Consider the following 20,854-nt stretch of genomic DNA (forward strand, 5'->3'; position numbering starts at 1 on the left):
TTTATGACTGGCAGTTAATATAGTGAATGTTAATACTATTTTCTTTATTATTTTATATATACAGTACCAGTCAAAAGTTTGGATACACATCTTCTCATTCAATGTGTTTTATTTCTTTTTATGATATTCTACTGTTCTATTGTAATTTTAATATTGAAGACTATATGTAAAGCTATACAGGAACACATGCAGAATTATTCTGTATACAAAAAGTGTTAAACAAACCAGAATATGTTTTATACTTTAGATAAAAAGTATAAAAGCTGTAAAGCTCCAGTTCTCCACTTTACAGAGGTCTAACAAGGAGAAAATTGACTTTTTTTGCTCTAATGCAGAAACTAGAGGGCACAGAAGTGTTTGTGCCTGATGGATGTTATGTACGGAGCCCCAAAGGTGACATCAAGTAAAAAAAATAAATAAATGTGTGGCCATGACTTATTAAGGGGTGGGAATGAGATGGTAACACTTTATAATACTGTTCCATAGTTAATAGGTAACTAAGCAGGAACTAAGCAGTAACTAATTAATAGTGCTGCATTAACACCTAAATATTTTCTATTAACTACCAGGGAGTACTGAATAATTACTCAGTAGATAGTACTGAACTAATGATTATAGTAGTTCACTAATAACTCCACAATAATTACTGAGACTTACATATCTCCCAGAGAACTATACTTACTAATGATGTCTTCTTTATAATAACTATTCATTAATTACTGCTCAAATCAACATTAATTACTGAAAACCCTTACATCCCACCTGGGGAACTATAGATCTAAATCAGGCATATTTGAGTTAAATGCATATTAATTGAAGGCATATTTGAATTAAGCAAGTGACACCATTTGTAGTAGTGGTAACCTTAATTACCTTATTATCCTCAGTTTCTTCCAAATATTAGCAACATATAGTAAAATACTACAGTGTGTATTACTCTGCTTAACCATCAATTTTTGGAAGAAAAAAACAACATTATAACGTAATATTATTGCATAGAAGACATTGATGAAAGTTCTCCAGAAGGCATCTAAGACTCTAAGAATGACTGTAAGACTGTAAAAATGTAACAATCATTGCTTTAATACTAGGTATCAGCCTTATAAAAGTGTATCTTCAGCGTTTGCACTCTCACAGAGATTTATTTTGACTGCGCACTATTAGGGCAATTACGGTAATTTCACAGCGGACGCAGCTCTCCAGGTCCTTCGTGTAAATTCTCTGCTGTGCTGCTGCTGCTGCTGCTGGAGGAGGATTAAGAGAAACTCTGCTGCTTTCATATTTCTGTATTTGATTGAAAATAAACTAGTAATCAAGATACTGAGATCTTTTCCAGCTGATTTTACCCCCGGATCAGAGGAGGACTCTTTGTGGGTTGTTAACCAGCTTTAGGATGTGTGTTAGCTAGCTAAGTTAGCTAAGTTGTGTGTGTTAGTTAACTGGCTAAGTTAGCTAGGTTATGTGTGTGTTAGTTAGCTAGTTTAAATGTGTGTAAGTTAGCAAGCTAAGTTAGCTAGGGGAAATGTGTGTGTGTTAGCTAGGTTAATTGTGTTAGCTAGTTTAAATGTGTGTGTTAGTTAACTAGGTTAAATGTGTGTGTGTTAGTCAGCTAGGTTAAATGTGTGTTATTATTATTATTATTATTATTAATGTATATTTCCCTTTATAATACTGTGACATGATCTACAGTAACTCCTAAATAAGAACACAGTAACTCCTTAGTCATTAGTAATGGGTTACCATGTGCTGCTGTTAACTCCCGAAAAAAGAAGACAGGGACCCTTTATTAATTATCTATGAAGAACACAGGGATGCCTAGTTCGTTATCTAACACAAATATTTATTCATTTAAACATGATTTCCCCCAGAATAAGGATGTAGGACACAACCTACAGTAAAGCTGTATGTGAGCCATCACTTCTACTGAGCACATCTCCAGGAGGACTGAAGAAGAGCACAGGTTTAGAATAAACACCTGTAACACACTGATAGAACATTACAGAAATGGGGGTTAAGCAGACTACTGCACATTTCAGTGTGTCTAACATTTGGAAGATATTGAGCATACTAAGGTAAGTAAGGTTAATATATGATAAGTGGTGTCACTGACTTTAATATCACCACTGATAGAATAACCTGCAGCAGCAGATAAACACGCTGATAGAGGCTAGCGGTCTGGCGCTGTGGAATTACCGTAATTACCCTAATAATGGGCACTAAAAGTCTGTGAGACTGCAAGGCTAAAGATGAACGTTTAAGGTTGGTGCTGAAAATTAAAGCAGTGACCATTAAAACAAAATTGAGTACAGTCAGTCTTAGAGTCTTCTGGAGAACATAAATAATGTCTACTATGTAATAATATTACGTTATTAAGTTTTTGTTTTCTTTCAAAAATGGGGTTTAAGCAGATTACGACACACTGTAGTATTTTACTATATGTTGCTAATATTTGGAAGATAATGATGATAATAAGGTAATTAAGGTTACTACTACTACAAATGTTGTCACTCAAATATGCCTTTAATATCACCACTGATAGAATAATTGTTTGTGTAGACTGATTTAGATCTATAGTTCCCCAGGTGGGATGTAAGGGTTTTCAGTAATTAATGTTGATTTGAGCAGTAATTAATGAATAGTTATTATAAAGGAGACATAAGTAAGTAGTTCTCTGGGAGATATGTAAGTCTCAGTAATTATTGTGGAGTTATTAGTGAACTACTATAATCATTAGTTCAGTACTATCTACTGAGTAATTATTCAGTACTCCCTGGTAGTTAATAGAAAATATTTAGGTGTTAATGCAGCACTATTAATTAGTTCCTGCTTAGTTCCTGCTTAGTTACCTATTAACTATGGAACAGTATTATAAAGTGTTACCGAAAAAGAAAATAAAATTTAACTATAGTGAAAAATGTTATAATCACGTAGCTCTGGGCACACGTGAACTCCTCCGCGTTTGACTTGCAGCACTGTGTGTAGCTGTTCTTAAAATCATTTTAATTAAATAATTGTTCTATGCTGCTATGTTACAGTGTTAATAAACATAATTCTAATCTTATTTCGCTCATTCAATCAGCCCGAAAACAGCCAGTTCATGGATCGGGCTCGGGCTCATAATGACAACCAGTTTATGGTTCGGGTTGGGTCGGGCTCGGGCAGAACGTGCACGGGCTCGGGCTTGGTTGGGTCAGATTTTTTGGGCCCGATCTAAGCTCTAGTAGGAGCTGCTACGTTAAGACCAGCACTGTTGTATTTTAGCTATATTTCCATCAGCATCAGAAAAGAAACACTGTTCGCTCATTGATAAAAAAACACAAGAAATGCAATAGAAGTGCTAGCTAATAGGAATTAGTCTTTAGAGGCGCTAGTGGTAATTATTAGCATTTTTAGTGGTTTAGTGTTAATTTAGTGAAGTTACTTCAGTAGCTAAATGTCTCTATTTACACTCTACTCGCTCCCTCTGCTTTATTCTCCTCACACTGACTACATACCTGGATAATATAATATAATATAATATAATATAATATAATATAATATAATATAATATAATATAATACAATATATTATAATAAGCAATAACCCCTTCTAATAAATTCATGCAGCTACCATACATTAAACCCAACTACACACACAGCTTGTTGCCAGTTCCTAGACAGTTACTCCAACAAAAGCAGGATAAACTCTTTTTAATACCCTTTAGTTCAGAAGAAACAATAATTAAACAGGTGTCCCAACACTTTTGCCCATGTATATTAAAAATACAAAGTATAACATCACAGGCTTATATATGAGGAAAATTATATGGGCAACTTTCTGGTTTTAGATGCCTTGGGTTGCAAAATTGTATCACCACATCGCCACCTTGTGGCAGCAAGTTGTATAAGCAGCAGCACCTGAACCTGTTGCTGGTTTAAAATGTATTTTTTACTATTGGATAAATTAACAGGTGTTGATATGATATGAAAACTAATATATAATATAACAACTGCTTTTGAACAGTGTGTGTGTGTGTGTGTGTGTGTGAAAGCATGTAGTAGCAGGGCTTATATAGTCCTGTAATCTCAGTATAGAGCTCAGATGTACCTGTGGTGTACTGGAAGCACCTGTTGAGCAGTTAGTTCGGGCGGGGCAGGCTGTGACTCGTCAGGGAACAGGTGTGCTCCTGTTTAACGGTCTTGTGTCAGGTGAATCTGCTCCCTGTCATAATTCTACACCCACTTTCATTGTATTTCTGAGATTTAGTTACACCCTAGCCATACCTGCATTGTAAAACAAAAAAAATCATCCATTCAAAAAGTGATTAATTTATATATTTTAAGATGAAAAGATATGATTTAGACCTGTATAATGTGTATTTTGAACAAAAGGGGTTGTTTTTATAACAGTAATGGTTTATTACAATATAAATTGACTAAAATGTGCTTCATGACTTTTTATTATAAATTGGTAAGTACATGCAAAACAGTACAAACTGGCTAAATTGTTTCTTAGTTACACCATTTGGGAAAAAGGTCAGAAATCACCTGCAGAAAGCGAACTCCTAAAGTGACAGTTTGTAAGTTTTGGAGATCTGTCTAGTGAGAACATGTAAGTGCACCTAGAATGTAGAAAAGTAGTTTTAATTTGTGCATTGTGGTGCAGACTCCTTTCAGAGCTGATAAATCTGTTAATTTTAGCAATGTCTCACTCTTTGGATGACTTTGAGCACCACTCGCTTGAGGAATCTTTCAGTGAATGGATCTTTAAAACTCATCTAGTCCTGAAATGTTTCTTCAAGAACCGTAATAAATGAATTTATGTCAGAGGAATAAATATAAGTCATGTAGACCTGCTCTTGCCATGAGTACTATGACCGGTGTTCAAGATAACACCTCACAACTTATACAGGTGTGGGCATTCCCAAGCAATAAAGTATCTATCTATCTATCTATCTAAGCAATCCCCTGAGGTAACACTTCATGATCATTTTACATATTGCTATCTCATGACTTTTGCCATTTAGTATATATTAGCAATTTAGAAATAAACTACTGAAATTGTTCTATTAAAAAAGGTACTTTTAAATGTTTCTATGAGGAGTTTAGGTTTTATAAATACCAATACATATTTACATAAGTGTTCTTCCCTTTCTTTAACTATAGGGCCTTTAAGCTTTACAAAAGTTATTTAGAAATGAACAGAAGATGTGAAGAACCCCTTTGAAAATACGAACTTGTTTTCTTTGCATTATTAGAGGTCTGAAAGCTCTGCATCATTTTTTGTTGTTTCAGACATTTCTCATTTTATGCAAATAAATGCTCTAAATGACAATATTTTATTTAGAATTTGCGAGAAATGTTGTTTGTAGTTTATAGAATAAAACAACAATGTTAATTTTACTTAAACATAAACCTATTAATAGCAAAATCAGCAAAATCTCTTAATTTTTTCCAGAGCTGTGTTTAATTATTCTCCCTAAAGAATATTACAAGGAATACCTTTTCAATTGGTAATTTAGTGAAAATGAATATTTAGTGAATATTGTTCATAAGGCAGATATTTTATACTAATAAATAGTTTCACAGTGTGAGTTAAAGCAGCAAGTATGAGCTCTGATTCAGAGTGAAGCCAAAACTGCTATTTTGCTTGAAGATAGGGGCAGAACAGGTTTGCTCACTTTATTCCCCTCCTGTTTCACACGGAATAACTGATGGTGTAAACAAGCCTCTCCCAATCCCATCCCATCTCTCTTTACCACTACTGCTGAATATCAGCCCCAGCCATCATTCAGTCTCTGTTCAGGACGGGTTTCACCACGACAGCAGCACCACGGACACACTGCCGCCATGGCGAGTAGAGGAGGCCTGACCTGGCTGATGATCATTGTCATTCTGTGCAATGCATTTGCTGCTGTAAGTCTCATTTTTGTTATTAATTAGATATGTGTGTAGTTAACATTTCACTTGTAATCCAATTATGATTCATTATGTTTTCTAGTTTTTACTTAATTTAATTATAAATAAAAACTCATTAAATAACTTTTTAATTCTCTCTGAATAATACATTTTTATCAAAATTATTAAGGAACAAGCCTAAACCAAAGTCTGAGAACCCAAACATTGATAACATGTGGGTGTGGCACAAAATAATTATTTTTTCCAGGGTATGTCCATAATCCATAATAATCCTGTGTAATAAATGTACATAATTTTTTTATTTTTATTTTTATTTTTTACTTTTATACACTGCTACTAGTACTGCTACTAATACTAATATGTTTGTTGTTCTTAGTTAGCAAAATAAGCTTATAGCATGTTAATGTGAACATTATAATTTTACTTATTAAAGGAAAAAAAAAATCCAAATCAATCTAACCATATGTGAAAAAAGTGTTTTGCTCCCTAAACCTAATAACTTGATTGTGCCACCCTTGGCGGCAACAACTACACTCAAGCTTTACTGATCACTGGCCACGAGTTATCAATTCTTTTATGTGCAATTCAGAGGTGGACTTGTTTGTGTGCTTTGGGTCATTGTCCTGCTGCAGAACCCAAGTACTCCTGAGCTTGAGGTCACAAACAGATGGCCAGATATTCTCCTTCAGGATGGTCTGGTAAACAGCAGAATTCCTGCTTTTATCTATTACAGCAAGTTGTCCAGAGCCTGAAGCAGCAAAGCAGCTCCAGACCATCACACTACCACCACCATGTTTAACGTTTTCACCCAGTCTCTTTCTTATTATTGAATCATTAACACTGATCTTAACTGAGGCGAGTGGGACCTGCAGTTCTTTAAATGTTGTTCTGGGTTCCTTTGTGACCTCCTGGATGAGTTGTCCATGCCCTTTTGAGGTAATTTCGATCTGCTGGTCACTCCTGGGAAGGTTCACCACTCTTCCATGTTATCTTCATTTGTGAATAATAGCTCTCACTATGGTACACTGGAGTCCCAAAGCTTTATAAATGAATTTGTAACCTTTTCCAGACTGATGAAAGATTAATGACTTTGTTTTCTCATCTGTTTTTAAATTTCTTCAGATCGGGGATCTTTTTGAGATCTTTTAGCTGCTTCATGTTGTCAGACAGGTTCTATTTAAGTGATCTCTTGATTCTACAGGTAATGTAGAAGTAATCAGGTCTGGTTGTGGTTAGTGGTAAAATTAGATTCAGCTTTTTTTTCAGCTTTTCACACTTTTTGCAGGAGTTCTTCTGGCTACGTCACGCGTCTTTACGTACTTACGTTACACGTACAGCCTCTAAAAGAGGATCCAGCTCAGTTTTACTGAACGTGAGCGGGTGGTGAAGCAATGGAGACTTCAGAAGGTGAAATTCAGAGCTCAGTAGATCTGTCCCTCATAGTAAAAATAAAGAAATGAAGGAGTGAAGTTTCTGACTGAGTGCTCTCTCTCTCTCTCTCTCCCTTTAATAAATGAAATAACTATTTTAAAAGGTCTTTTTATATTTAAATCCACCAAAAGGTTCCTAGACCTGTCCAAGGACCCCAAAAAACAGTCCACAACATAACACTATGGTCTTTTCTCTCTCCAGGCAGCTGGACTGGCGTTATTTGCTCTGGCTATCTGGGTGGCAGTGGATGGATATAAGCTCTACCCAATATCTGGAGTGTCAGGAAAGGATGATATCTTTGCTGGAGCCTGGATAGCCATCTTCACTGGCTTTGCCTATTTCTGCACCTGCATCTTTGGCATCTATGCTGCTCGGAAACAGAGGCGATCACTTATGCTGTCGGTGAGTGTCTATAACAGACTGCAAAGGTATTCTAGATTATTCAAAAGACAGTATGTAAGGTGCATATCTCAAATCTCGTAACTTATATCTCATACAACTTGGCCAAAAAAAAAAAAAATTACATGTGTTTAATATTATTGTACTTCATTTTTATACATTCCAAAGCTATCAATGCTGTTAAATCACTACCTCTTTGTGGTCCGATCCACCTACCTGTTACATAAGTACCCAGATAGCAAAAGAATGTTGAATTGATTTTTTCATTGCTAACACATTCATTTGTGCATATGTTCAACATTGATGATTCAACATTATAGTTTAATATGTGTGATTTGTATTAAACTTTATTTACATTAAGTATCTATTTCTCGTCTGTATTCCATTCTTATAGCATGTATTGTGGTCTAGCTGCATATAAATATTAATATTATTATTTGTGGGAAGATCCTTCCGTCTAAAAACATTAATGGGAATTTGATTTTCAATTTAAAACCTGTATATGAATGTTGATACAGTGTAAGAATTTATATCATTAACCTATGATGTCTTTTAGGCAATGATAATTAAAGGTTGTTTTAAGATTGTTTTCCCATCATCAACCCTAAACCAAAAAAATATGTTTATTCAATGTTATTTGCAGAGGTGGAAAAAGTACAGAAAATTGTAATTGAGTAAAAGTACCTTTACTGTGCTAAAATTCTACTCAAGTAAAAGTAAAAGTACCCATCTAAAAATCTACTCGAGTAAAAGTAAAAAAGTACTCAATTTAAAATGTACTTTGAGTAAAAGTTACATAGTTACTTTTAATTATTTGATGTTAAAAAGTAAAAACAAATTAAATTGTTTTTAATGAACTATAATTCCACATAATAATTTGGACCTTTCAGGCAGTATTTGTTCAGACCACCCCATAAAACAAGTGGAATAAGTTTCTATGATCCATTTTTTTTTTACTATTAACAAGTTATGGTAATATAGGTGACTGTAAACGTGACTATAGGTGACTATAAAACTATAAAATGTAATTATTATTTTTTAACTTGCCATTGCTGTGCTTTAACTGTTTTTTTTAACATCTTGTTAATTAATAAAAGTGCTTACACCACATGCTTTCACAGGTTTGATGTGGAAGTTTTGAAAGCTGACAGCTCTGTCCGGCAGGGCGGGGCACATTTTGTATTGCATGAGGACGTTATTGCCTCATTGTCCCATGTTTTAGCTTTATACAAAACTCTTTTATTACTAACTTTTCTTTTTTTTTTTTTTGCCTCTGTCCAACAGTATCTGATCATAATGTTTATCATCTTCATATTCGAGTGTGCCTCCTGCATCACAGCTGCCACCAACAGAGACTATGTGAGTAGACTATGCAATCAAAAATAGCTGTTTCTGGAACTTTAAACGGTGTTAATATTTTATTAAAAAATATGCACATATTTACGTCATATGAGATTCTATTTGCGTTTAGTGCCATTTTGAAGGTATTCTGCGGTCAGGCTGTTCTCTCCATATTTTACTTGATTTTTGTTCGATTTCCATTGAAATGGTGCACTAATGTGGGCTGATTTTTTTGTCTTCTAAAGTAGTAAACTGTCTCTACTGCTAGAAAAGGCTTTCAACTAGATTTTGAAACATTGCTGTGAGGATTTGATGGACTGCATTCAGCAATAAAAGTGTTAGTGAGTGTTAGTCAGGATTAGATAGGTTAGTTATATGATCAATACCTCACCTTATTTATCCCTAACTTATTAAATCAACTCAAAAGTATTGGATGGAGCGCCAATCTTCAGAGAACACAGTTCCACTGCTCCACAGCTCAATACTGGAGGGCTTTATACCCCTCTAGAAGCTCACAACTAGAATTAGGCATGCTTTAATTATGAGAAATGGCTGAAATAACAAAAAAGACGCAGAGCTTTCAGACCTCAAATAATGCAAAGTTCATATTCATACAGTTTTAAGAGTTCAGATATCAATATGTGGTGGAATAACCCTGTTTTTAATCACAGTTTCCATGCATCTTGTCATGTCCTCCTCCACCAGTCTTACACACTGCTTTTGGATAACTTTATTCCACTCCTGGTACAAAAATTCAAGCAGTTCAGCTTGGTTTGATGACTTGTGATCATCCATCTTCCTCTTGATTATGTTCCAAAGGTTTTTAATTTGATAAAATCAAGGAAAACTGTATCTGTATTTGTAATGTTTCTTTTCTGTGTGTTGTAGTTGGTGGGTAACAGTAATGTTGTGAAGAAGCAGATGCTGCAGTATTATGCAGAGGACAGTACCAAAGGACGGGAGATCACTAAAACATGGAACAAAGTGATGCAGGATGTGAGTACACACACACACACACACATTATCTCTACTAGATCATTCTCTGCCTTTCCACTGAACACATCCAAAAGCCACATTCCAATCCACCTGTTCTTATAAAAGCTCATGTTTCAGTGTATTGTGCGCCATACCCACAAGGGATTGGCTTCTTACCACACACACACACACACACACACACACACACACACACCCTCTGGATCAACCTAGACTTGACGCAGCATGTCTGACCCATCCTTTTCATTACATGCACTCCAGGCAGGCATTGTGTGAACCAGTCTGGGGGCTTTCAGTGTACCACCCTGTTCTGTCTTAAAGCAAGAAACGGATCGGATAACATACTTCCGATGCACAGGTGGCAAACTGAAACCGCTAAGACGTACATTCAGAAATACAGAGGGCAAGAGCGGGGCACAAACTGACGTGGGATAAAGTTTCATCAAGTGTTTTCGATACTATGTTGTGTCATAGAATTCATACTGATATTTAGTTTTCCTTCTTGAAGGCTGTAATAGAGCACAGTATTGAAGCTTGTAAACAGCCCACAGGGAGAGCTTGGCAAGCTGAGGTACAGCCTCCACACTGTGGGGTCAGTTTTAACTCAGAAGTAGTGTTAACACAGCTACATTTACACAGCACGTAAAAAATGTGGCCCAATCCCATCTTTTCCACCATATGTGACACAGATGTCTGTCAGTGTACACAAAAACACACGGAATCAGATATATTCAATTCCAATTTCGATAATGTCTTATGTAGACTTAAAATACGATACTGTAAATATCCAATATATAGCAATACAACTGTCTGAACAACCAGATTGGAATTTGTGCATTTTTTTTATCACTTCCGTTTTTGAGTCTGAACTCTTCAGATGAATGTTAGATTAAAGTCAAATTAAAAATAGTGTGAACAGCCCCCCTAAAAATCTACTATGTAAGAAGTAGCACTTGGGCTCCTTTACTTGCAGTAAGAAAGTCACTGATATAAGAGACCACTTCAGTTTCTAAATCAGTTTCTCTGATTTCTCCCTAATTAAAAAAATATATATATTGTCATTTAGAGCATTTCTTTACAGAAAATGAGAAATGGCTGAAAAAATTAAAACGATGCAGAGCCCTCAGACCTCAAATAATGCAAAGAAAACATGTTTATATTCATAATGTTCAGAAATCAATATTTGGTGAAATAACCCTGTTTTTTAATCACAGTTTTCATGCATCTTGGCATGTTCTCCTCCACCAGTCTTACACACTGCTTTTGAATAACTTTATGTCTGCACTCCTGGTGCAAAAAATCTAGCAGTTCAGTTTGGTTTGATGGCTTGTGATCATCCATCTTCCTCTTGATTATATTCTAGAGGTTTTTTTTTTATTTGGTAAAATCAAAGAAACTCATCAACAAGTGGTGAGAACAGTTCTTTTAAATTTCATGTGCTAAAAATTGTTACTTATTCTATTTCTGGTCAAAAATAAATCAGGCCGTTTTTGACAAGAACACAATTTGATAAATCAATCAAAGAACATGGAATAAAGTTGGGGAAGTTATGAGAAAAATTTGAGACCTGAAGCCCCTCCTCTATATCTAATGTTCTATTACTTCCTATCTCTATCATCCCTGTTAATGATCACATCCACATTAGAGGAGCTCTGATCATCTCTCTCAATGCAAAAGTTTATTCTTCTTAAGTTTAACCCCTTAGACTCTGTTCTTCACTCTGGCAAGGTGTTAAATGTTTAACTATTTTAAAGGTGTTGATTTAACTCCAAAGAGTGTGGAGCTATATAAACCCTGAAAAAGAGTTAAAATCAACTCTGTGGGAGTTAATTTAACACTTGCCTTTTTTGCTGTGTAGCTCAAGGAACATATATATCTCTTATTGTTTTTATTTTAGCTTTTTTATGCTGGAAAAAATGAAATGTCACACTAACCTGTTAACTGTGCTGCATTATAAACAAAGCCAATCAAATGAAGCATTGCTGAACCATTGATAGTTATGTAATCTTTAATGAATCAATGTTCAGTGTGGGCAGTGTACCAAGTCCTGCTGGAAAATGAAATCCGCATCTCCATAAAAGTTGTCATCAGAGGGAAGCATGAAGTGCTGTAAGATTTTGTGGGAAAACAAAACTGCACTGACTTTAGACTTGATAATAAAACACAGTGGATCAACACCAGCAGATGACATAACTCTCCAAACGGATTGTGCCATTTTTATCTCAGTATAAGGTTTAAACTGGCTTAAACTGGCTTGAAGTGCGTCACTGTGACTGTGCTAAAACATATCTGTCCAAATGACAAATTTTTAACATTTTCTTTTTTATTTGAAAAATTAGATGATTTATTTGAATTATCTATGAACTTGTGAATTTGTTGGTATTACTGGCAAGACAATTTCTTAATTTGTTTCTTACACTGAGCTAATAACACTTATGGAAAAAAAAGTATATTTAAAAATAAGTCTATACTTATGTTATGTTATTTAGCAACCACTAATTTATTCATTAGCTAGTAATTAACTTAATTACTTCTTGTTCGTAATTAAAATGATATACGGTATATTTGCACTAGTTTTATACTGAGTACACTAGTCATATGTTATTTTCGCCACTATTTAATACAATTAAGTATATATTTGTGTGTCCAACTCAACATATTTCAAGTGTGATTAAAATATAGATTTAACATTGCATTAGCTCAATGCTGCAAGCATTAGCTTTTTAACCTACAAAAGTTATTTAATCTACACACAACTTAAGCTGTAACTGCTAAAGTTTTGATAGAGTTTTAACACATAAAAGGTTTAACAGCACAGTTTTAATTAGCATGAGCAGCACAAAATGAATGTTTTGCTGGAAAATTTCACTGAAATACAGTTTTATTGCAGAAATAAGGATCCAAAGTTACATTTTGTAAAAGCACAGTTTTATAAAATAATACTAAGTACATCACAAGTACAAAATTAGCACATCCAAATAAAATATACTTTTTTAAGTATATTGAATGCAGATTAAACAGATAAAAATATAAAAATAATTATTATTGTTTCGCATATAATTCAAGTACACTTATATTTAAATATATAGCTTTTTCACAAAATAAAAACCATACAACCATTTAACTGCAGTGCTCCTCCTCTCCTGCCTCCAGGTGGAATGCTGTGGGACAGACAGCCCACTGGACTGGGTTGAGTATAACTCCACCTTCAGGCAGCTGTACGGCACCACTTACCCATGGCCACTCAACTGCTGCAAGCGTCTGAGCAGCTTCGAGGTGGCCGACTCTCAAGGCTGCATCATCGGCCAGACCAGCACCATGTTCACACGGGTAAACGCTCTGATACAGCAGAACGGCCAGCGTTCCACGTGTGTCACCATCTCTATTTATCCTCAAAACAACAGGCTACATTTCACTGTCTTCAGAAACACTTGTTGCATGTTTCATAACAGGCTTCATATTTCAATCTTAAATAAACTGTAGCCAGAAGGTCATACAGCTAGGAGATGTAGGATTAGAGTGAAATTTTATATGTGTAAATCAATGTAATGATGATACAATATTAGAGTAAAGGGATATGCTTACTGGGGAAAACTGTACAGTGGCTCTAGTACCCTGTTGGAGCCTCTAGCCTTGATATAAGATGAGATGGAGACGGTTGGGCATGGAGGTATACAGGTTTCATGTGGGATCCTGCAGCACCTTTCACCCACAGATGTTGCTGTAGCTGTGTCTTTAGATTCTGCTGCACACTCACAGTTTGCTAAAGCTGGCATCCCAGCTGGTCCTATAAATGTATAATTGCCAACACATCTGGCAAACAGGATGGCCAAGAAGGTCTTTGCAATCTGATGGGAACATTTCTGGAGACTCTTAAAGTATTTTTATAGGGCATTAGAGGCATGTCTAGCAGTCAACAATCTCTCACCAGGATGTACACTACCCAAACGTTGCCACTGAGAGCCTTTTAAGGGGTCAATGGGGCATTTATTGCACATTAGAGTCCTGTACAGCAGTTAACAATCTTTCACCATGAGGTAAACTACCCAAAAATCGCCTCTGAGAGACTTTTTATGCAGCAGTGAGGGAAGCACTATTACGCCCCCAGGAACGGAGGTATTCAAAGGGCACTAGAGGCACGTCTAGCAGTTAACAGTTATCTCTCACCATGGGGTACACTACGCAAGATTTGCCCCTGATAGCTTTTTATAGGGCAATAGGGATATTTATAGACATTTTTAGGGCATTAGAGGCACGTCTAGTAGTTAACAATCTCTCACCAGGAGGTACACTACCCATAAGTAGCCTTTGATATGAGAAGCTTCTAAGAGGGCAATTAGGGAAGCACTGTTATGCCCTCTTGTGGCTAGACGCAGGAACAGGAATAAAAAATATATAGTATTAAAATATGCTCTCCATGACTGATAAAACACCTGCTCTTGTTTTTTCAGGGTTGCTTCACCCACATTGAGTCTGTGCTCAGTCGTTACACTTGGGCAGTGAGCTGGTACGGCTTCTCGGTGCAAATGTTTGTGGTAAGTATTGTGTTCACACATGACAAAAATGTAACAGTATCTTTTTAGTTTCTCCAGTTCAATACAGTATTAAATGTTCTGTTGAAACACAGTACTAGATGGTCATTTAAGGGCACAGTATTAAAAACAGCCTATTTAATTTAATGTATAAAAAAATATTGTGAATTAATATTGGTATATAAAGTCACACAGGTGTTTAGAGATTAAAAAAATTGTAGGAGATATATTTAAAGTACTTTAAATAAACGTAGGCATTCTGATGGACATATTAAAATGTTTTCAAGTCTGATAAAGTCTGTAATGTGCTTCTTGTTCCCCCAGTTCTTCATGCTGCTGATTGCCATGGTGTACTTCACACAGCTGGGCTGAAGGGATTAAAGATCCATGAATTAAACTGGAGCTGGATTTCATTTAGAATTGAACTGTTGACATGGTTTTGGAATAACGCCGCTGCTTCTGCCTCTGCCCACTCTGCCTTCATAACGGGACTTTTCCTGCAACACAGACTGTACAGCTCATGAGATACAGTATGAATGGATTTTTAGGTTCTGAGCGCTTGTGATATTTTGAATGTTTAGCGTTTTGATAAACATGAAATTTTGCTTTATTTTATGGTTTGTAACCAAACAATATAATATTCTACCCTTTTCTATTCAACATGTTTAACCTTTTTTAAAATAATCTTTTAATAACACAGTAATGATTTAATGTAAGGCATCATTATTAAGGCTATATGGCACTTTATATAATCATTTTATGACAACTGATATAAACCAGTATTAACATTTGTTATTTGTTAATCCAACAAGCATCCATCCTTTGTCATGAGAAGTGACCAAAGCCTTTAAACTATTTATAAAATCACCAGGTATTGACATGCACAACAGTGACGATATATATGTGTCACATAGCCTTAAGTATGCTCTCCAATAATCAAGCTGCCATATCATATATATTTAAGGCTTTTTTGTCAGATGATTTTACAGCTAAAGATATGATCGCACATTTACTTTTATATCAATCAGAGCTAGTCCTGCTTTTTCTCTAAACTAATCCAGTGTATTCTGTCAGTTATACTCATGCATTTGTACTGTTGTATTAGTATTAAATAAACTCACACTCTGAAGTGCCATTCAGCTCATTACATTCATTTCACACTGGAGCAGTGGATGCTCAGTGATTACAGCTCTGAGTTATTAAGTGTGTTTACATAAGCTCAGTTCATAATCAGATTTCCGGAGTTAACAGATTTTAGTGGTCAGGTTTCTTATACTGAATTATCAGATTTTTCAGGTGGCCATGTATAAATTGCATGCATTGAGGTCTTTGATTGGACACGTAAATGGCATACTCCAGTTTTTAGATTGGATTATCTGATTTTTCATGTGATCATGTTAACAGCATTATCCAAACTTTCTGATTGAATTATCAGATTTTTCAGGTGGCCATGTACAAATGATATACACCAATTTTTAATCCTAATTTTTGTTAAATTATCATGTAAAAGACATACTCTAATTAATAGATCAGATTACCTGTTTTTTCAAGTGGCCACATAAAAGACATACTGCAATCTTCAGATCTTTAGATTCATGTTTAAAGCTCCACTAGGTAGGATTGAGATTTTGTGCTTGTGGGCTCCCCCTACAGTTGCAGAGTGTAATAAATGTTTCATTAGAACTAAAGGTCGGAAAGCAGGTCGCAGTTCTCGCGAGCGTTGGTCGCAGCCGCCTCGGAAAACTTACAGAGTCTGGTTTGAGCTCAGAGGAGCTCCGGCACAGACACGAGAGCACCACGATTCCTCCTGTTACACCTCAGTGCAGCGCTGCAATGAGTTTCAAGCTGCAATTTTACTTCTTTAAAAAGATCAAAAATCAAGAAAATCCTACCTAGTGCTGCTTTAAATGACTCATTCTTCAATTTTTCAGACCAAATGATGAGATTTGTCAGGTGGCCATGTAACTGTAAATAAAAATAAATTTCTTAGATTGGATTATCTGATTATTTAAGTGGTCACATATGTGGCATACTAAAATTCCTGAGATTAAGTTATTGGACTTTCCAGCAGTCAATGTAAGTGGCGTACTTCAACTCTTCTGATTGGATTATTATTTTTTTTAAATGGTCATGTAAATGTCATACTCAAGTTTCTTATATCGATAACATAAATTGCATACTTCCTGGATTGGATTATCTGATTTTTTTTAGTGGCCACGTATACATAGCAGTAGTCACGTAAACTAGCTACATACTTCAGTCTTTTAGACCAGATTAAGGCCTGGATCTGATTAGGAAATTTGCTACAGAGAGCTGAACTTTAGCTCAGTAATCAGATTTCTCATGTGCACAGTTTTCCTCTGGTTAATTTCAGTTTACTCAGTGTGTGCATGCATATGTAATTAGACAGGTCAGATGTTCAGTCAAAAAGGAAACATTTAAAAATGAATATCCATATCTGCTAGAAAAGCGTGATTCATGTTTGCGTTTGATGTTTCTGTAAGATTATTGGCTGGACTCAAAGAAGAAACTGCATTATTATTTGACTCTGACTGTAAATTCAGAGTGAAAAAAAAAGACAAAATCTGATTTTCTGCAGTAAACCTGTGAGGTTTGTGGGTTCCATATCTTTAAATGGCAATGTTGAGCCCTTATACAAGAAGTAAAGGCTGCCCACCGGTCTGGGCACATGAGCTCACTCTCTCACTGTGTGTTTGTGTTCTCACAGATTTCATTCTATTGTATCCAGCACAAATGTGATAGAGACTGTCTGATGTTGGTCTGTCTCTTATTTGTATCCATGTCCTAAATAACAACCCAAGCAACCCCAAGCTAATCCATACTATTATGCAACACACTGTCACACCCTATCAAACCTCCACAGCCTGAACTGAATCTGATTCTACACACAGTGTGGGAGGGAGGTGCTGCTGAGCTGGAGTCATGCTGAGTGTTTCTGGGAGTGGATTCTGTGATTAAGCAGCCGACTAGTTCTACAGGATAGTCTTCCAGGGGAGCGAAAAAGCTCAATGAAAACTCACTTTCTCACATTACAGCATACACGAAAAAATAAAAACATAAAAATATATACATACATCTCTGCAGGACACCACGCCATCATGTTCTGAAACCAGCAGAACAGGATTATAACGGCCTCGGGTCATTAAACAATACCAGATACAATAGCAGAGTGAAAACAGAGCTTAAATATGAGGTGTATTGTAACTTTAACTGTATCTCATTTATGCTTATTTCAGATATGTCATGGCTGAAAAGAAAAAGGGAGGAAACATACAAAATCTAAATTTATGATGTTTGCTTTTGATCAAATATCAAATTTACACATTTGCCCCCAAATGTAGTTGATCATGTTTAGTGTACAATTTCCACTGGGAGTTTCAGGCTAACATGACAATTTATGACAACTAAATATATATCTAACTCTACTTAAAACATATTCAGAAATGTCTAAGTATGCTGTAAATGTACAGATTTAAGTAAATTAATATTACGTTTCCTTAAAATGCTTGAAACTTTGATCATACTTTTTTTTTAAATACAATAGTGTATTTAAATAAAAAAATACTATAAAGTACACTTTAAGTTTAATGTAAATCAATATACTTCTAAAATACTTATTTCCAAATATACTTTTGTACATTTTTAGCAGTTACAGTTACAGTAGTTCACTTGTGCAATCATGTAACTTTTAAGAAAGTAAATTAAATTATTACATTTATAAAATATAAAGTAAATTTATAGCACGCTAAAAATTGTAGTACAGTGTATTAAAATATATTTTTAGACCCAACGAAGTATAGTACTTCTAATGCAAATATATTTAACATCAATTCTTAGTACATTTCTAATATACCTGGTGTATAATAGTGATACATTTGTAATACTAATTAAATGTATTGTAATTTGACTGTAAGAATATTTAAAATAGGGGATTACATAAATGAAATAATATGTTTAAATGTTACTTAAGTATATTTTAAATAGCACACTTTAAGTACCAGAACGGTAACCAGCCAGGCTAGGCTTAGCTAGGCTTAGCTAAGCTAAGGCTAAGCTAAAGCAAGCTACACTAACCTAACCACAGTCCTGCAGGTGCAGCTAGCTAACCAACACCACCCTGCAAAACAGGCAGAAATGCTTACAAACGCGCAGCTTTCAACTGAAGACCATGGAGCAGGAGAGGAGAGTTTCGGCGTTATTTCACGTTCCAAACGTTTACTAAGCCCCTTAACCCCCAATTTTGATTTTAAGCTAAAGTATAAATCATACACTGTTTTGTAGCTACAGTTCTATTACAGTTCACTTGCTGTGGAACTTCTTTTTGGCGGAAGGCACAGTCTGTATTAAAGCATATTCATTAAAAATTTTCTTTAGTCATTTAAAAAAAACAACAACTGTTGTATAAAACCATAGACTGTATATAGCTGGACAGAGCATCGTCTCTCAAAAGTGAAGCCACCACAGGTCGGGCGCCCCCTGCTGTTCGGCTGCAGAAAGCTGTTTAACTCCACCCATCCCCATAGGTTTCAATGGAGAAACAACATTCAATCACGTTTTTTTCTAATATACTGTAATTCTATCTCCTTTATTTAAATGCAGCAGCTAGTGTAACCTCTGCTTATATTGTCAAATTTTTATATTCCCACAGAATTCGGTTTTTAAAACGTTATTCAGCTCTATTCAAAAAAGGTGTGGTTATGGTAAAAGGGCTGCTTATGGGCGGGACCAATAACAGACCGTCAGCTCCGCTCTGCAGTCTGTGACCGCGAGGCAGCCCTCAGGGGCGGGGTTATTCAAATGAGTAGGTTGCTATCCACAGTCTTTCTCCCTCCTCTGGTCTCTACTGCGCAGAATCGGATGTCAGGATCTCCAACATGGCGGAAGATTTTGGCTTCATTTTCATTGAATGAATGGGAACGGAGACACGGCGTCCATCTGTTTTTACAGTCTCTGTATAAAAGCAATAGAACACTCGAGGTCATCTGTCACGCGAATATCATCATCTACGATGATCTATGACCAAATCACAGCCGTGATGTTATTCGAGATAACACACTCCCTCAAGTGTTCTATTGCTTTATTCAAATATAAATGACAGTCCCATTGTAATATTTCATTGTAATATGACCATTTTCACAAAGCACTCACACTTAGGGCTGGGTATCGAAATTCGATACCAAAAAGGTACCAAATGAAATGTCTTGGCACTACCGAGTACCAAAAGGTCTAAAGAAATTTGGGGTCTATTTTTGACACTTTGCGCGAAACACCCATAAACGTTTATTAAACAGTAGCCTCTCCTGGTGACAGCATGAGAATGAGATTACTCATGTTGGCTGTTAAATAAATACAAATAAATATAAATAATAAGGTACCACATTAAAACAAGGCTCCTTTATAAAGGGTTTATAAATGAGTTCATAAATGATTATTAATTATGTTGTAAATACTTTTAGACCATTATTAAGCAGTTACAACAAATAAAACAAATAGAACAGTGAAATAGAATAGAATAGTGGCCTGTCGTTTTCCAAATAGTGATTCACCATTCATTTATATAGTTAATCTTTTTCTTTTACATCAGACAACATCAACATCTCTATTAATTTAACTAAACAGATTAAATGTTTATCCAGTAATCATAATGTGGTGTATACTAACTAGGGATGTCACGATATAGATATTTCAGCGAAATCGATCGGAATTATGTCATGGTCTCGAGCCTCAAAGTCAAAAAGAGCATTGACGCGCGCTACACAAATGGCACAGCACACTGTAGTCGCATTGTGACTGCTGAAAGAGCAGCCCTTTCTCCAGAGAATGTGGACATTCTCATCTTCTTAAAGAAAAACTTGAAAATATAAAAATAACAGATGTTTTGTCTAGCCTCAAATATGTTAATAGTTTTGGTACAAAGGAGCATCTTTCTCTCAGATAAAGCTAATAATATATCTTTATTAAAAAATAAATATTTGTCATTCTCAGGTACGAGTCTTATTTTTAGAGTTCAGTTGGTTAAAGCTCTAATTGTTCTATTATTTTGTACATGAATCTTCCTGTATTTTTTTTATTATTTATTTTGTTATATTGCAAATTTGCTGTTTCAATAGTGCACACTGCTGCTACCAAAAAAAAAAAAACTAGATGGCATTACATATATATCTTAATCAAATTATTTACATTTGCCCATTAGTGCTTTATGTGGTGTATTAAAGATTACTTATATCACTTTGCATCACT

General features: G+C 35.3%; 1 protein-coding gene across 1 annotated transcript; it reads left to right on the forward strand.

Annotated features, from left to right (window-relative positions):
• The first annotated feature begins 5,738 nt into the window (after positions 1-5,738).
• upk1a (uroplakin 1a) lies at positions 5,739-15,728 on the forward strand. Its single transcript, XM_022668680.2, has 7 exons — positions 5,739-5,894; positions 7,530-7,730; positions 9,012-9,086; positions 9,957-10,064; positions 13,215-13,391; positions 14,513-14,596; positions 14,918-15,728. Exons 1-7 carry the CDS (start codon positions 5,829-5,831, stop codon positions 14,963-14,965), a joined length of 759 nt encoding a protein of 252 aa, XP_022524401.2. The 5' UTR covers positions 5,739-5,828; the 3' UTR covers positions 14,966-15,728.
• Positions 15,729-20,854: the final 5,126 nt, after the last annotated feature.

Source organism: Astyanax mexicanus, chromosome 1, assembly GCF_023375975.1.
Source record: "Astyanax mexicanus isolate ESR-SI-001 chromosome 1, AstMex3_surface, whole genome shotgun sequence".
NCBI classification, from domain to species: Eukaryota; Metazoa; Chordata; class Actinopteri; order Characiformes; family Acestrorhamphidae; genus Astyanax; species Astyanax mexicanus.

What these genes read in the sequence shown, in the direction of transcription:
- upk1a (XM_022668680.2), top strand. Translation starts at nt 5,829, where the DNA reads ATGGCGAGTAGAGGAGGCCTGACCTGGCTGATGATCATTGTCATTCTG. An exon ending in CTGCCACCAACAGAGACTAT is followed by an intron (nt 9,087 to 9,956) that starts GTGAGTAGACTA and finishes TGTGTGTTGTAG; the next exon opens with TTGGTGGGTAACAGTAATGT. An exon ending in CCAGCACCATGTTCACACGG is followed by an intron (nt 13,392 to 14,512) that starts GTAAACGCTCTG and finishes TTGTTTTTTCAG; the next exon opens with GGTTGCTTCACCCACATTGA.